Here is a 16575-nt window from a genome sequence, read left to right as displayed (position 1 = left end):
CCAGGTTCTGTTGCTGAGATGATCCTTGTTGTTCTGCTGGCTGGTTTGCTTATAATACATTTATTTATTCATTTTTGGGATGTGGGCGTCGCTGGCTGGGCCAGCATTTATTGCTCTTCTCTAGTTGCCCTTGAGAAGGTGGTGAGCTGCCTTCTTGAACTGCTGCAGTCCACTTGCTGTGGGTTGACCCACAATGCTATTGGGGGATTTCCATCTCCGACTTGCCAGTTAAAGTCATAGTTTACAACAACTGTGCAGGAAAGATAAACTGGTTTTCTTCAGATTTACAGAGTGTTTGACTGCAGAGAGCAGAAAGTCTGATCCCGAGCTGGGGAAGACTTGAAAAGCTTTCTGTCTTTAGCTTGTTCCCAGCTCCAAGCTGCTGAGTTACCTGGGAACCAGCACACATTTATTGGCAGGCAAAAGGTCACTGTTGTTGATAACTGGTCACTAGTCCAAAAACAAATCAACTTCTTGCTGCCAATCGGAGCTGTATCTTTACACCTCCTCAGCTCTGAATCATCTGCAGCTCACCCTTTGATTACTGTCCATTCAAACAGTTGTTTAAAAGATGCTTGCCATAGGTGTCAGGTTACTTGATTTTCAAAATTGCAGCTCCCTTTCAGACACTGTTTTTAAAACAGCTAACTCTTTTCTGTTCACAGCTTTTTATAAACATAAACTACAAAGACACCGTGCTTCCATTATCAGTCAAATTTCAGTGAGTTGTGTTAACAGTAGGTTATGTAAGGGTGTTTCTTGGATTGTGAAAGATAGAGGGCAGTGTGGAGTATCCTTTCTTACAGCAGGAACTGCTCAAATGATTGCAAACAGTCCCAGACTAACCCCCAGCACGCACTACTTCTGTAAACTAGGTACCTCCCTCTGTCAGAACTTGGGCAAAGTACCATTAAAGTAATGTCATCTGTGGAGCAAACGGCAGTGGGTAGTTAAAGGAAGAAAGAGTAAGCAAACTGCAATTTTAAAATGTAATGGGCTACATTGATTAGAGTAAAACAGCCCTTTTTTTTATTTTCTCCTGCTTACAGTTATCCCCAGAAAACGTATATGAGGTGCTATGTGTTGCTGACATGTATCTTCTGCCAGGCTTGAAGAGGTTGTGTGGAAAGACCCTTGCAACAATGCTGACTGAGGACAGCGTAGTCAACATTTGGAAGACCGCAAAGCTCTTCAGGCTTTCCCGACTTGAAGACCAGTGCACAGAATATATGGCTAAAATCATAGAAAAGGTGATATTTTGTTTTGGACTAGTAATGTCACGTGTGATACCTAATATTACATATTCCCAGGAGGTGCAGACAAGCACCTGCTGATCCAAACTAATCAGAGTAACTCTCACGATGGGGCCCACTAGAAACAAACGTGGGAAATGAAAGGATAGAGAAACTGACATTGTGAGAATGAATAATGTCTTTTAGAGTTACCAAACATGTTTAAACAAAGCTGGTTATAAACAAAGCTTCACTTAAATACCAGTTTTTTTTTAAGTTGATTTATAAAGTTGAAGTGTAAAGTGCTGGTCAGACGCCAACTATATTGGATGGCCAGAACAGTGGAAAGTTCTGATTTGATTTTTGATTCATTTTCTCAGTTGTTGATCAATCATGTAAACTGTCTCTTTGAATTTTGTTTTGATGCCTAGCCTGGGAAAATTTGGTGAAAGTTTCTATAAATCTTAAGTGTTGTGTTCTTTCAGAAGTTTATGATGTAGCAACAGTCTGATTTGTGACAGAAAGAGATAGAGAAATACTGTGTTAATTAATTTGGCAGTCTTGCTTTGCCTATTAGGGAAGGTTAAAAGGTGTATCCAAATGAATTTGACCATTTGGTCCAATTTGTCCCAATCTTACCCCATCACCTTTCCCGGTCTCAATTGTCTTTCCTATTCTGTTTGTTATTGCCACCTTTGTGTGTTGTAAATTGGTCCTTAGTCCTGAACCTGAGATCTTTTGTTAATCTGCTGTCTTGATATCTGCAAATGTATTACACATGTAATTGCTCTGCCCTATCACGCTTCCGTGATGTGAAGCCAGTTTGGTTTTCTGATTGTTGATATCAACTAAATCGATATGGAGCTGCAAACCTTGGATTGGCCCAGTGCAGCACCAGTTTACCTTTCCCATTCTTGGAGAGGCTGGGAATGTAGGTCTGCAATCATAACCTCTGCCACATAACCTCTGCCACATATTGAACCATCTCAAGCTTGATACTGCTTCATAATGAAGGTTAATACATTTTGCATTAGTATTCGGTGAAAGAACAGTATTAATTGAGCCATTGGAGGAGCTAATGTGCCTTCTCGGCAAATATGCCTGGATCAATGGGAAAAAAAAAGCCTTTAGCTCAAAAAAAAAACCGCAGGCATTCGACAATCTATGCATGATTACATAAATCATGGCTCAAGACACAAGAACTCAACAGGGTACTGATTCAGTTCCATTGTAAAATTGCCAACTGACCCATAATGAGCTACTTTGTCTTGTCATCTGTTTCATTCATGCATTTCTGGCCCTGTTGTTTAATGCTTACAACTTTATTGCTATAAGGGCCCCAAACCAAACTCTTGCCTGGCCCATCAAAAGGCAGATATATTACTGGCTATTTATATAGCAAAAGAGCAGATCTTCTTCTAATCTCTAACTTTGTTTGAGGTTTATGAACTTTGCAGTTATCTCCTCTTGTTCTATGCTCACTCCTCAATACTGTGTTCATTATGCTTATCATTACGAGGCCTGTGTCTCTTCGGAAACTGAGGCTAGTTACAGTGACTGGGTTATTGTATGTTCAGTCTTCATTATGGTCTGGCACAGCATCAGCTAGTTAACTGAATGGGTATATTGCACTTGCTTGGCACGAACATTGCATTTATAAAGTCTTATTCCAATTACTGAGTTTGCTTGTTAAAGACATTATTGCAATAGCTGGAAATTATTTACTGACAGAACATGCCATGCAAATAAAATATCCTTTTTAAATGAAAATTATGCTTATTTGAGGGTTGTTTAGATCTGGAATAGAAATGTCTCTCACCGCAAATCACGCAGTTACTTGCCTAACACCTTATAACCTTTCAATCTGATTAACTGTCAAATAGACTGACTGAAAATTTCCAGCTGTGCCTTACATTGCACAGAACTGAAACTATTAACCATTTGGGTTCAAAGTATAAATTATAAAGACCTACATTTTTTTTAACATCAATTGCATCTCCCAGCAAAGGCTGAAAGATTTTAAAACAAATAAAAGTGAAGTACTCAGGTGCAGGAGACCTAAAATAAAAGCTGAAAATGCTGGAGGAACTCTGCGGGTCTGACCATATCTGTGGAGAGAACAAAACAGTTATCATTTTGAGTCTGATATGACTTGGTAACTGTTCAAACAATTTGAACTGAAATTTGTTACTCTCTCCACAGATGCTGTCAGACACCTGAGTTTCTCCAGCATTTACTGCTCAAATAAATTAAGATTGACAGGATTTTTGTTAGGACATTAGATTCACCAGAACTCCACTGTTCTTTGAATAGTGGTGTGGTGATTTTCTACATCCACCTGACAGAGCGAGAGCATGCTCAGTTTAATGTCTCACCTCTATTAGTGCAGTGCTTAATCAATACCAAACTAGAAGTATCAGCCTGGATGTACTCAAGACTGGAGTGGGACATGAATTTGGAGATGAGAGTATTGCCTCACCGAGCTCAGAGCTCAACAGTGATGGTGCGAGGAAGAACATTTACAGATGTGCAAAATTTGCAAATGTGTGTTGGCCTAAATGTATATTTGCTTTCAACTGACAGTCATTCATCATTCTGCCGTTCACACCTCATCTGAACCCATCTTTTATTTCTTTACTTGTCCCACTATGTCACACCCCTCCCATCCAGCCCCCATCAATTTTGCCATTCATACACCTACCCTTTTATTCTTTTCTTACCCTCTCCCATTTCACTAAGAAAAGCTATTGCATCTCTAATGTTAACTCCTGTTCCTCTCTCCACAAATGCTATCAGACCTGCTGAGTATTTTCAATATTGTTTTTACTTAGGAAGATTTGCATCTGTTTTAATCACCTTCTGTTTTTCTGGTCCTGTTGTAGCTCGTGGAGTTGGAAGAGTTTGCTGAACTGGTAAAAGAGGATGCTGCAGCTGTTGAGGCCCGACAGGAGACTGACTCCATTCCTCTGGTCGATGATATACGTTTCCATGTCACCAGCAATGTGCAGACGTATAGTGCCATCGAGGAAGCTAACCAGAAACTGAAAGCTCTGGAAGAACTTTTGGCTAGATTGGAACTCGAGTGTTAAGAGGATAATCGCTTTTCCATTGTGACTAGTTGCATAGATCATGTTGGAGAGCAGTCCTGGGAAGAATGACCTTTGCCCAGGCAGTATGGTTACTTTCTTGTGAACTTGACTGCATCTTAATGCGATAAGAATGAAGGGCATTTATTCAAGAGACAGTGTCCCATTTTGTTGGCCTGCTCTGAATGAAGGTTTAAAGCAATAAGGTGGAGCTCATGCAAGTGCTGTCCATCCCTCTGACATAGTGCTTATTCCTTAGCAGTTCTTATTCTTCCTATCTCTATATGTGGATCCATTCAGGCAAATTCTGGTTTCAAGGCTGGTACCTTAACTGGCTACAGACTAGTCAGATAGCACAGAAAGAAACCCCTGAAACCCTGCTAAAATGTCGCCATGGTGGAATCCAAGTTCCTGGTAATATGAAACAAAAATCTTAAGTATTGTTTTAATGGAGAATGCTGAGTACTGTCAGCATTTCTGTTGATAGTTGGAAGAGAAAGAGTTGGGCTGAACATCTTGTAGGCTGTCACCTGTCAACATCCAATCTGCTGAAGGTATGCAAAAATTTTCTGATGTTTTTTCAAACTCTGATTCTAGCCCGCTGCTTTTTTTTTTAAAAACTTCCAAGGAGATGTGCTTTTCAAAGGAAGTACCAGCCTGTCTCAGGACTATCGGCCAATGGGCAGACTCAGAGCTGTGTCTAATACTGGGATACCACGTGGATAATCGTTTTCTGCTGTCATAGATCGTGTGGGATTCACATGTCTAGAATCAGGGTTACTATACATTAAAATGCCTAAAGAAGTGGCAAACCTTATAATCTGCAGGTAGACTCTTGCAATTTAACTAATAAAGGTGAAAGGGCTAGATGTGGGAGGGTTTCTTGTCCCAACTTTTCTCTAAGAACCATGCTCCGTCTTGCTCTGAATTGATTTTGCACTTATACTGATTGATATAATCTCTTGATAAATGAAGTTTCAATCATGTGCTCTGCCACAGATTCTTTGCTGTCGTCTGCATAGGGCGAGGAATAATCCATTTGAGCGTATTCTGCCAGTTTGTAGTCAGGGCAGCTGTATCCTTTTATTTCTTACTGTTCCTTATAATACTCTTGCTTTCCAAATAAGTACCTGCCTCCCTTTTGAATGTAAGAAAAAGACTGCACATGCTAGAAATCTGAAACAAGCACAGAGAAACTCAGCTGGTCTGGCAGCATCTGTGAAGAAAGAAACAAAAGTTATTCTGAACATGAAATGTTAACTCTGTTTGTCACTCCTCACATGCTGCCAGACCCGAGTTTCTCCAGTATTCTCTGTGTTTGTTTCCCATTTAAAATGCATCTGCACTTTTCATTTTTTCGACTGTGGATCCCATGTTCTCACCACATCTTTGTGTGAGAGCCTTTTCTGGACCAGTCCCAGTAAAATCATAGTTTCCATTCTGATGTCCCAACTAATTTCAGGTGACTCCCTTCCTGTCCACTGCCTGGCCTACCATGATGAGGCTGACTCCTTCTAGGCACCCACGGCCTTCCTGCTTTGCTTCTGTTCCTTTGTGTACAAATCTGTTTTCGTCATCACTACCCCAATTTCAAACCACTAACAGTGGTTGAACCTCTGACTATACTGCAGGGACCAAGAGCAGCTGCAGTTGATTCCCTCCCTGGTGAAACCACTAAGAGAATAAGCTGCAGAGGATCCAGTTCTGGTCTGTTTAGATTCCATTCTAAGTGGGCTTTCAAAATGTGAAACTGTGTCTTTTTTTTAGAAACTTATTGCAGTGCAGTTTAATTTTAGTTTGTTTCACAAAATGTGAATTCATACTTAACCAGAGGTTAATTGCTGTAAGATTGTTATTTGTTATCACAAAACAGCTAGAGAGAATATCACTATTTTATCTAATTTAATGTATTTATGCATATATAATTATTATATATGCATTATGTGCATTTAAAACTATTTTGGCCCATCTGGTAGCAGACGCATACGGAGCTCCTGGAAATATCAGAATGACTCCTTCAGTGTATCGATAACAGATTACATATCAAGGCATTTGTTGCACTTTTATTTAATTATTCAGCACTTCCTTCAGGTTCACTTCAGTGCAGATTTGTTACATATGTGGTATAATTCAAGCAATGAAATTCAAAGATAAGCCAGGATAGCTTCACATTTAAAATGTAGTGTGATCTGCTTTCCATGCAAATGAATGTTATAAACCCAGTTATTTATAAATCTCAATATGTTGTTACCAGCATGAACTGTGAAGTATGTGTTCCTCGATGAAAAAACTGTTTTCCTCGTTGGGTGCTATTTGCTGATCATTTAATGCAGTTTGAAAGGACCAAGTGATACAATGGGATATAGTCCTGTTGACTGTAAAAGGCTTGTGTAAAATTGGTTTGGGACGGCATGGGGCTGACTTGGTGGCTCAGTGGTTAGCAATGCTGCTTCTCAGCATCAGGGATCTGTGTTTGATTCAAGCCTCGAGCTACTGTCTTTGGAGTTTGCACATTCTCCTTTTGTCTGGGTACTCTGGTTTCCTCCCACAGTCCAAAGATGTGCAGGTTAGGTGGATTGGCTGTGCTAAATTGCCCATAGTATCCAGAGATGTGCAGGCTAGGGGGATTAGCCATGGGGAATGCAAGTTCACAGGGATGGGGTGGGATCTGGGTGGGGTGCCCTTAGGAAAGTCAGTGTGGGCTTGATGGGTTGAATGGCATGCTTCCGCACTAGGGGGATTCTATGACCACATTGTGTATTCTAATTCAAGCAGTGGGCACTTTGGCGCTAAATTGGCTATGTCCGATCACTCTCATGTTTCAACTCCTGTGTTGGTTGAAATTTTCTTTGCAAACTCCATGGTTTTAGATGGACTGATTGGTGATCGGGGTGAGAGGGTAAAGATTCTATGATTTTTAGGCATATATTCAGTATACTGGAATCAATACACTAAGGAAGTCACACTTCTACAAATATGCTCCTGTGCTGTGGCAAAATATGACACTTGTGTGATGTTTTTAATTCATCACCTTAAATTGAGCCCACCTGCGACCAACAGTATGTTTATGCCAGTGTTCTGCAGCTCCAGAAACTCATCAGACGCAACCCAGAGCCAGAATCTATAATGGTCCTCCTGGGTGGTTTAACACACAGTCTGAAGTTACAATCACCTTGTGTGGGTTGGGGGTTGGGGGTTGGGGTGGGGTGGGGAATTATCTTTCATGTTTAACCTGTTCCTCCATCTTCCATCTTACTGTTATGGTTTGTTTTGAAGTCCGTAGCTTTCCTGAGAAGGTGATGGTGAGCCGTCCTTGTGAATCAGTGCTAGGTTTTGGCTCAACTATGAGACTTGCTAGACCAGCTCCAGAAAGCAACCCAGAATCCAGCACGTTGCGAAAATGCAGTCACATATATCGGCCATTCGTGGTACGGATAAAAAGTTTCTTTCTGTCAAGGAATTTGTTTATATGAACTTGCATTACCATTGTTGTTATTTTTGACAATACCACTTTTTAAAATCCCATAAGGCATAGGAGCAGAAGTAGGCTATTTGTCCATTGAGTTTCCTCCAGTATTCAATGACTTCGTAGAGTATTGGCTAATCTGATAAACTGAATCATTCCCAAACTATAGTGGTGGGATTTGATTTTATGTTCTGCGTTACTAATCTAGTAAATATCATCACTGCACCAGTGCACCTCCCTACAATGTAATGTTTTGAGCTCAGTCAATGGCAATGCCATCGCTGAATTGTCCACTGTCAACATTGACCAAGACTGAACTGGGTCAAGCATGTAAATACTGTGGCTACAGGAATAGGTCAGAGGTTAGGAATTCTGCTGCAAGTAACTCACCCCCTGCCTTCTCAAAGCCTCCTTCTTATTTACAGGGCACATGATGGAATACTGTCCACTTGCCTGGATGAGTGCAGCTCCAACAACAATCAACATTGAAAAACCAGTCTGATTGGTACCCCATCTTACACGTTCAACATTTGCTCCCTTCACTGCTGATATTCACTGGCAGCAGTGTCTATCTGAGAGTTGCAGTTCCACAACCTACTCAGGCTCCTGGCTCAGCACCATATAAACCTGTGATCTCTATCCCTAAAAGAACCAGGACAGCACACAGGTGGGAACACCATCAGCTGTAAGTTTCTCTCCAAGTCAGACACCATGCTGACTTGGGAACTGTATCTGCATTCCTTCACCGTTGCTGGGACAAAATCCTGGAAACCTCTTCCGAACAGCGCTCTGGGTGTCTTTACACCACATAGACTGCAATGGTTCAAGAAGACAGCTCACCATCAACACCTTGAGTAATTAGGGATGAGCGACAAATGCTGGAGAAGCAAGCGATGCCCATATTCTGTGAATAAATAAAAAACTTTATTTATGTTCCTGTGTGCTGTTGCCTGCATGCAGTTTGTTTCTGGATCAAGAAACTGCTTTATTGATCAGAAAGTCTTTGATACTGCTTTAATGGAATGTGAAGCATAATGTATTTCCTTGCAGGTTTTAGCAGGTAATTGTCGCTCCGTAGACTGGAGTCACCAAAATGCTGGTTCGCCTCGAACAGTATTGGCACAAATTCAGACAGGAGCAGTCAGTATGAGAGCAAAGGCTCAGGCTGGGGTAGGCGAGATCAAAAATCATATGCACCATAGGAAGTATGCTAATTGGCCTTTCCTGTTCCCGTCACATTTCTTCCGTGATTCAACAATCCTATGCTGATCATCTACCTCAGTGTAATTTTCCTGCACTGTCCTGTTATCCGTTGATATCTTTAAACAAAAAAACTGGTTGTTGGAAATCAGAAACAAAAACAGAATATTGCTGGAAAGGTTCAACAGGTCTGGCAGCATCTGTTGAGAGAAAGCAGAGGTAGCGTTTCTGGTTCAGTGACTTTTCAGAACGGAGTTCTTCAGTTCTGAAGGGTCACTGAACTCAAAGCATTAACTGTTTCTGTTTTTCCCGCAATTTCTGATTTTGCATGTGGCCTTGATATCTTTAATGTTTAGAACATATTGGATCGAACCTCCGCAGCCCTGTAGTGTTGAGAATTCCAAAAATTCACCAGTTAAGAAATTCCTCTTTATCTTAAATAGCTAATGAGTGCACCATCAATTTTTAATAAATTTCATACATTGTCAGAACTTTTAACGTGTCACAATTTAAGCTCTAATTCAACACACATTTTTAAAAAAACCTTAGTTAACTGTACTGCCTCTTCACTTCTCTCTGTCTTCCTCAAAGCTCCTTCGAAACCCCACTTTTTCTGCTAAATTTCTGATCAATTCTCCTTGCCCATCTCAGCTCAGTGTGTATTAGTATTTTTTCCACTTAACTTTGTGAAGGAAGTTGGGATATTTTCTTTGTATTCACATAACATAATGCAGAAGTTTGTTAAAGTTGCTATCACATTTGCTAAAGTAAAACCTGTAGGACGCTAGTATCCATTGCAGATCTAATAAAGATGTTTTGGATGACTTCTTCAGGCCCAAACATGCCAGGACATTTTCCTGCATTGCAGTGAGTGTGAGATCATTAGCGAGGAAGATAACATAGGTATTTCAGGAGGGCATAAAAAAAATACAGATTAGCATTTCTGATCAATATTCAGTGATTCCTACTGCAAGTTATAGCTGTGCGCATGGAATAGCAGCATAAGGGCAGAAAACTAAAATGAAGAACCTATTATTTAGGCTACCAATCTATAGTAACATTTTTTAAAAAACTTGTAAAATATCCTAAAGCATCTTAGAACTAACCAAATGCAGTTTGAAGTGTAGTCACTTGTAGGGAGTGCAGTAATAATTTGTACATAGCAAGATCCCACAAGCAGGAATGTTATAATGACTAGATAATCATTTTTGTAATGTTGATGAAGAGATAAATATTGGCCAGCACACCAAGAATGCCTCTGCTGTTCTGCTTTTAAAGATCTCATGCTACTGTTTTTACATTGACTGAACTGCTTCATGTCCTCCAAAACACAGCACTTTCAGCAGTCCAGAATTAGTTCTGCACTGCAGCATTAGCCTAGATTTCTTTTAAATATAACCAAATGCTGATGATACTGAGAACCTGAAATAGAAGTGAACAGTGCTGGAGAAACTCAGCAGATCTGACAGTATCTGTGGAGAGAGGAAAACAAATTCAACGTTTTGAGTCTGCGATGATTCTTCAGTTTTCCAGAAGTTGTATCAGACTCCCTCTTAATTTTGTTTATCTTGCTGCAGATGTTGCCAGACATACTGGGTTCCTCCAGCACTTTATGCTTTTAGATTTTTAAAATTATTTGTTCAAAGGCATATGGGCACCTCTTGTTGGGTCAGCATTTCTAGTCCATCCCTAACTGCCCTGGAAAAGGTGGTGGGGAGCTGCCATCCTGAACCTCTGCAGTGCGTGGAGTGTAGGAACACCCACAGAACTGTTAGGGAGTGAGTTCCAAAGTTTTGACCCAGTGATTGTGAAGGAAAGGTGATTATCGTTCCAAGTCAGGATGGTTTGTGGTCAAGGCCATAATAAGACTGTATGAAATAGGAACAGGAGTAGGCAGTTTGGCCCTTCAAGCCTGTTCCACTATTCAATGGGATCATGGCTAATTGACATTCCTCACATCCAATTTCCTGCATTGTCCCTGTAACCGTTGATTCCCTGACTGATTAAGAATCTATCACAGCCTTCAATATACACGAGGACTCTGCCCCCACAGATCTCTGTAGCAAGGAGTTCCAAAGACACTCAACCCTCTGAAAGAAAAGATTCCTCCTTATCTCAGTCTTAAAGTAGCAACCCTTTATTCTGAGACCTTTACTCTGGTCCTAGTCTCTCCCATGAGGGGAAACAACCTCTCAGCGTTTACCCTGCCAAGCGTCTTAAGAATCCTCCAACTTTCAATGAGATCACCTCTTTAGCGAATGGGGTCCCAATCTGTTAGCCTTTGCTCATAAGACAATCCCTCCATACCAGAGATCATTCTAATGAATCAACTCTGAACTACCTCCAATGAAATAATCTTCCCTTAAATAAGGGGACTGTAACTGCTCAACAGTGATTGTGGTCTCACTAGCACCTTGTACCATTGCAGTAAAACTTCCCTATTATACTCCAACCCCCAATAGCCTTCCTGATTACCTGCTTCACCTGGGTGCTAACTTTCTGTATTTTGTGCACCTGTTTACCCCACCATGTCCCTTTGTGTTGCAGTTTTACTTCATTTAAATAATACACTGAAGGCATGGAGACGAACTTGCAAGTGGTGGTGTTCCTGTGCATACCGTTCTAGGTAGAAGGACAAGATTGTCGTGCTCAAGATTTGAACCCACAATCAACTGACTGATAGCTGAGAATGCTACCAATTGAGCCAAGTTGACTCCCTGAAGGAGTGTAGAGATTAAGGATAGGTAATCAATAGCTTGGTCAAACAAGTAGGTTTTAAGGAGCTACTTATGGAGAAGGTAGATTTATTGAGGAATTGGCAGAGTTTGGCCACTGATGTCAGCAAAGTCGCTACTTAATACTCCCAATGGCTAGAGGGAGTAGATAGGAATCAGGAGATTATGTCATAATCAAGTCAGCCATGAGCCTATTGAATGGCAGAACCAATTTGAAGGACTGAATGGCCTCCTGCTCCTAATTATAGAATAGAATATCCTTTACTGTCATGTGTACTCCAGTACAGAAGCACAGTGAAAGGTTTTTACAATGGCTGCCTTCTTGTGTCATCTTGGTATAAGTACCTAGGTACAAATCTTGGAAACAAAAAAGAAATAAAAGGAAAAGCAGTAGCATTACTTAGTGTCTAAAAATAGGTTAGGAATAAGATAGTTGTAACACAGTTAAAGGATTGACTTTACAGTCCAGCAAAGAATGTCAAATAGCAGTAGCTCAGCACATGGTCTGACTGCCAATGCCACGCCCCAGTCCAACAATTGTCCCGCTCCACTCCAAGCCTCCAATCCGTTCCGCATTGGAACTCAGCTGCACCGAGATAAGTTGCATTGCACCGGGACTCGGGTTTCCCCACCCGCTGCATCAGGAAATCGGGTTTGCCCCTCGCACTGCTCCAGGCCTACTAAAACGAGAGATAAAAAAGAAAACAAACAAAAAGGGCAGGTCGGGGAAAGGAGCTCCGGGTGGAGCATCCTACTCTGCCTCCATCCTGCCGGAAATAAACCATTGAGTGAGCAACTGACAATAGAAGAACTGTGGAGACTTCAGATCAAGAGGGGAAGTAAACAGTGTGGTTAGCATTTGGAATGAAATGCTTGAGAGTGGACGCTGCTACATTCTTAGGAAGGAGAGCTGGATAATGATCTGATTATAAAATGGTTGCAGGCCTATGGGGAAAATGCAGACGAATGGGATCACAATTGAAGTTTGCAGAGAAACAGCATGGACTCAATGTGCTGAATGGCCTGCGCTGAAATCATTTCGTGATTTTATTTATATGTGTGTTTGGATTTGTGTATCTGAACATGTGTATACTGCATGGTCATGCATGTTTGTTTATGGGTTTGTGCACACGTCCAAGCTTTGCAATTTTAAAATTTTCTATAGACCCACCCCATCTCATTTCTCTATATCATGGTCCCACCCAAATGGATGCTGAATAATTTAATTTCTTACTCCCAGTGGTCAATGTGGGGTGAAATACACTGGGCAGGATGAACAGTGCGTGTCACTTTAGATGCATTCAGTTGAACCTGGGAAATTCAATTTGCCAGAACATCAAGCAATAATTGGAAACTGTCAGCAAGTAAAATGAATTGGGACTGAAAGCCTTCTTTCAGTTCTCTGTTGACCACAGTAAACGATGTGTACATGAGGCTGCACTAGCTTGGTATGCTGGCAGATAACTTGAGCACCAGAGGAAATTAGTTCTAATTTTCAGCCGGATTTAGAAGTGATTGTTTTGATGAAAGTGACATACAGATTTAATGGTTTTCCTGCTTCAGCAATTCTGCCATCCTGTTGCAAAGAAAACACAGAGGCGAGGTTATAGTCATTAATGTTAAAGCAGGGATTTACTTACATTCCCTTCTTCCTGTTTTACATAACTCAGATACATAAAAACTGAGAATTGGGATGATTGGCATTCAGTACAAGCTTTAACCTACTCTTGGACTGGGTTTGAGTCCGGGTCTGTTCCAAATTAGTTAATTATAGCTTTGAGCGGCAATTGGAGAATGTTCCAATTGGAATGGAGAGGATATGTGTTGGGTGGAATTGACCTAGGCTCTTTAACCTGAGCACAAATTTGTGAGGTATTGCAATGTAGCAGCTGTATTACTAGCCGAGTAACCCAGGGAATTCGTTCAAGTTCAACCATGATAGTTTGAGAATTTTGATGAAGTACTGCAGTAGTTTTGTCATTCCTTTCTGCTGCACAGCTGACTAGGAAACTCCTGTCCTTGACAACTGCCATCAGGTATATTGGAAACATATACAATCTTGTGAACAACCTGTTTGGACTCGTAATCAATGCGCCTTCTGTGGTCGTCACACTCTGAAGTGGGATTCGAACCTAGTACCTCTGGCCCAAGGTAGGGACAGTACCCACTTTTTGTTTACTCCTTCCTAGGATTCAGATATTGGTAGCGAGGCTAGAATTTTTTAACCTTCCCTAATTGCCCGTGAACCCAGTGGCTTGTTTAGACCATATTCTGAGGGTATCTAAATATTGACCATGTTACTGTGGGTCTGAAGTCACAAAGAGACCAGCCTAGGTAAGGACAGCAAATATCCTTCCCTAAAGAACATTAGTGAACCAGATGGATTTTAATAACAATTGCCTGTGGTTTCATAGTCAATATTACTTCAACCAACTTTTAAATCCATATTTGTTGATGGTATTTGAACCCAAAACCCTAGAACACTCGCCTGCACCTCTCGATAACTAGCCCAGTGACGTTACAACATTACCACAGGCTCCGCTGCACCACAAGACCTCTCTTCTCTGAATGTCAGAAACCCAAACATCAACTAGCCAGTGATTCCTGCTTGTCATTTTTTTCATCAAGCAAAGGCAAATTTTCAGCATCTTTTTAAGTAAGACTTGTCTTTATCTAGCACTTTAATATGCCTCAGAAATTACTTTCAACTGCAGCAATTATTATGTTTGCAAATAATGTAAATTTTGACAGAACAAGATCCCACAATCGGCGAAGAGAGTAATGACCGGTTAGATGGTGCTAATTGAGAAATATTTTGTTCCGGCCAAAACACCAAGACAAGACTTTCTCTTTGAGAAGTTGAAAGTCTCAGGGAACATGTGTCTTACTGAATGGTCTTCATCTCACCCAAACAGCAGAGCCATTGTTCTCTTGGCCTGGGTACTGGTGCTATTCTGGATGGTAGCTGGAGCTCGAAAATAACCCTTCCAAATGACCAGAGCTGATGCTTTAGATGTTGGAAGAATGAAGTGAGTCATCTCCATATAAATCACACTGGTGTGAGGAGTGTAGGTGTCAACTGTATCACAGTGGGTAGCATCTTCATCTGTTGAGTCAGAAGGTTTTGGGTTCATGTCTCGCTCTGGGATTTGACAACAAAATATTGACCTAATGCAATAATGAGGACATGCAGAAATCCTGGAGGTACCATCTTTCAGATGAGATGTTTGAGTGGAGGCCTCCTCTCTTCTTTCAGGTGGATGTAAAAGATTTCATGAAGAAGAATGGTATCAATACTTATCTCTCAATCAGCATCGCAGTTAAGATATATGATCATCATTGCATTGTTTTTCGTAGGCTCTGGTTCTGTGCAAATTAGTTGTTGCATTTCCTACATTGTAACAATTACTAAACTGGCTGTAAAGCATGTTGGGATGTCCTGAGGATGTGAAAGGTGCTATGTAAATGGAAGTCTTTCTTTCATTTTAAGTGGAGTGTCAAGAACCCACCCATCACAATTCCAGTGTTATGACGATTCCTGGAACGACCCCCAACACTTTTATCTGTGCTAAACCTAGTTAAACAATTAAACAGTCAGTACAGACATGAAAGCACAATGGGCTAATTGAACATCTATGCTCTGAGAGTCTATTGTTATGACCTATTTGGGAAACTGCGTGGATTCTCAGGACCCACTTCTCTTGGGGACACCACAAATGTTCCTTGATCTACTACTGTCACAATAGGTCCATAGCAAACGCCATCTCCTGACTCTACACTGGAACATCTGGATAACAAGGACACCTACATCAGACACTTATTGATTTTAGCTCTGTCTTCAATATCACGGCTGGCCACAGCCAGTGTACTTTGCACATGTAAATAGGGGTAACTTGGTGACAGGATACTGGCCTCTGTGCAGTTATTTCAGTGGCGATGGAAGAAAACAATACGTGTCTGAAGAACATTCACTCACAACAGTCATCTTTGAGTTGGGGCAAGCATTTCCAGCACCATAAAAGAGAGGGGAAAAAAATTCCAACCAAATCCATCTCCAAATTCCAAGACCTAGGACTCTGCTTCCCCTGCCCTACAACCGGATGCTCAACTTCCTGATCCGCAGATTGGCTGATGATGTTACCATAGTGGGGTGAATCTCAAACAACGATAAGACAGAATACAGGAAAGAGATAGAGAATGGCATGATGTAAAGACTACAATCTCTCCCTCAATGATTTCTCCCTTTAATGTCAGCAAAATGAAGGAGCTAGTCATCGACTTTGGGAAGCAGAGTAAAGGAAATACCTCTGTCTGTATCAATGGTGCTGAGGTGGAGGTAGCGAAGAGCTTCATAGAGTTGTACAGCGTGGAAACGGAGGAAGGGTCACTTGACCTGGAATGTTAACTCTGATTTCTCTCCAAAAACGCTGCCAGACCTGCTGAGCTTTTATAACAACTTCTGTTTTTGTCTTCGATGTACGTGTCTGATGGATTCAGATTAACAGAAAACACTAACCAGGTTCCCATGCTTAACAAGGACTGCTGTTTGTTATAAATAAGTAAATCTTTTTATTACAATTAAACAGATACGAACCATCAACATAAAACTCTTACTCGCCTTTTAAACGTCTACATGCACACAGATACAGACAAAAGAATTGGTGTTATGGGTGGAGGGGAGAAAAAAACTGGTGAACATTTTCCAATGGCATCAATCCACATGGTTCAATGTGATGTTCCTTTTGATTTCCAAGATCTGCTGTTCTTTAATGTCCTCTCTCCAGATTCTTTCACTTCATTGCAGGAGGCGCAGGGGAATTGGTATGCTGATTGCAATATCTCTTGTTCCTGATTAA

General features: G+C 41.0%; 1 protein-coding gene across 5 annotated transcripts in view; it reads left to right on the top strand.

Annotated features, from left to right (window-relative positions):
• The window catches only part of abtb1 (ankyrin repeat and BTB (POZ) domain containing 1), a 41131-nt gene extending 31656 nt beyond the window's left edge, over positions 1-9475 (top strand). The window contains exons 8-11 of one of the 5 annotated variants that reach the window (XM_048606456.1): positions 1050-1250; positions 4115-4872; positions 7595-7746; positions 8210-9475. In XM_048606456.1, coding sequence (XP_048462413.1) covers positions 1050-1250; positions 4115-4321 — 408 coding nt within the window. In that variant the 3' untranslated portion in view covers positions 4322-4872; positions 7595-7746; positions 8210-9475. Of the gene's footprint in view, positions 1-1049; positions 1251-4114; positions 7747-8209 lie in introns of all 5 variants that reach the window. The other 4 variants (XM_048606455.1, XM_048606454.1, XM_048606457.1 and 1 more) reach the window with 4 other exon arrangements.
• The last annotated feature ends 7100 nt before the right edge of the window (positions 9476-16575 follow it).

This window comes from Rhincodon typus, chromosome 16, assembly GCF_021869965.1.
Source record: "Rhincodon typus isolate 14 chromosome 16, sRhiTyp1.1, whole genome shotgun sequence".
NCBI lineage: Eukaryota > Metazoa > Chordata > Chondrichthyes > Orectolobiformes > Rhincodontidae > Rhincodon > Rhincodon typus.
This window is presented reverse-complemented; position numbering and strand designations above follow the sequence as displayed.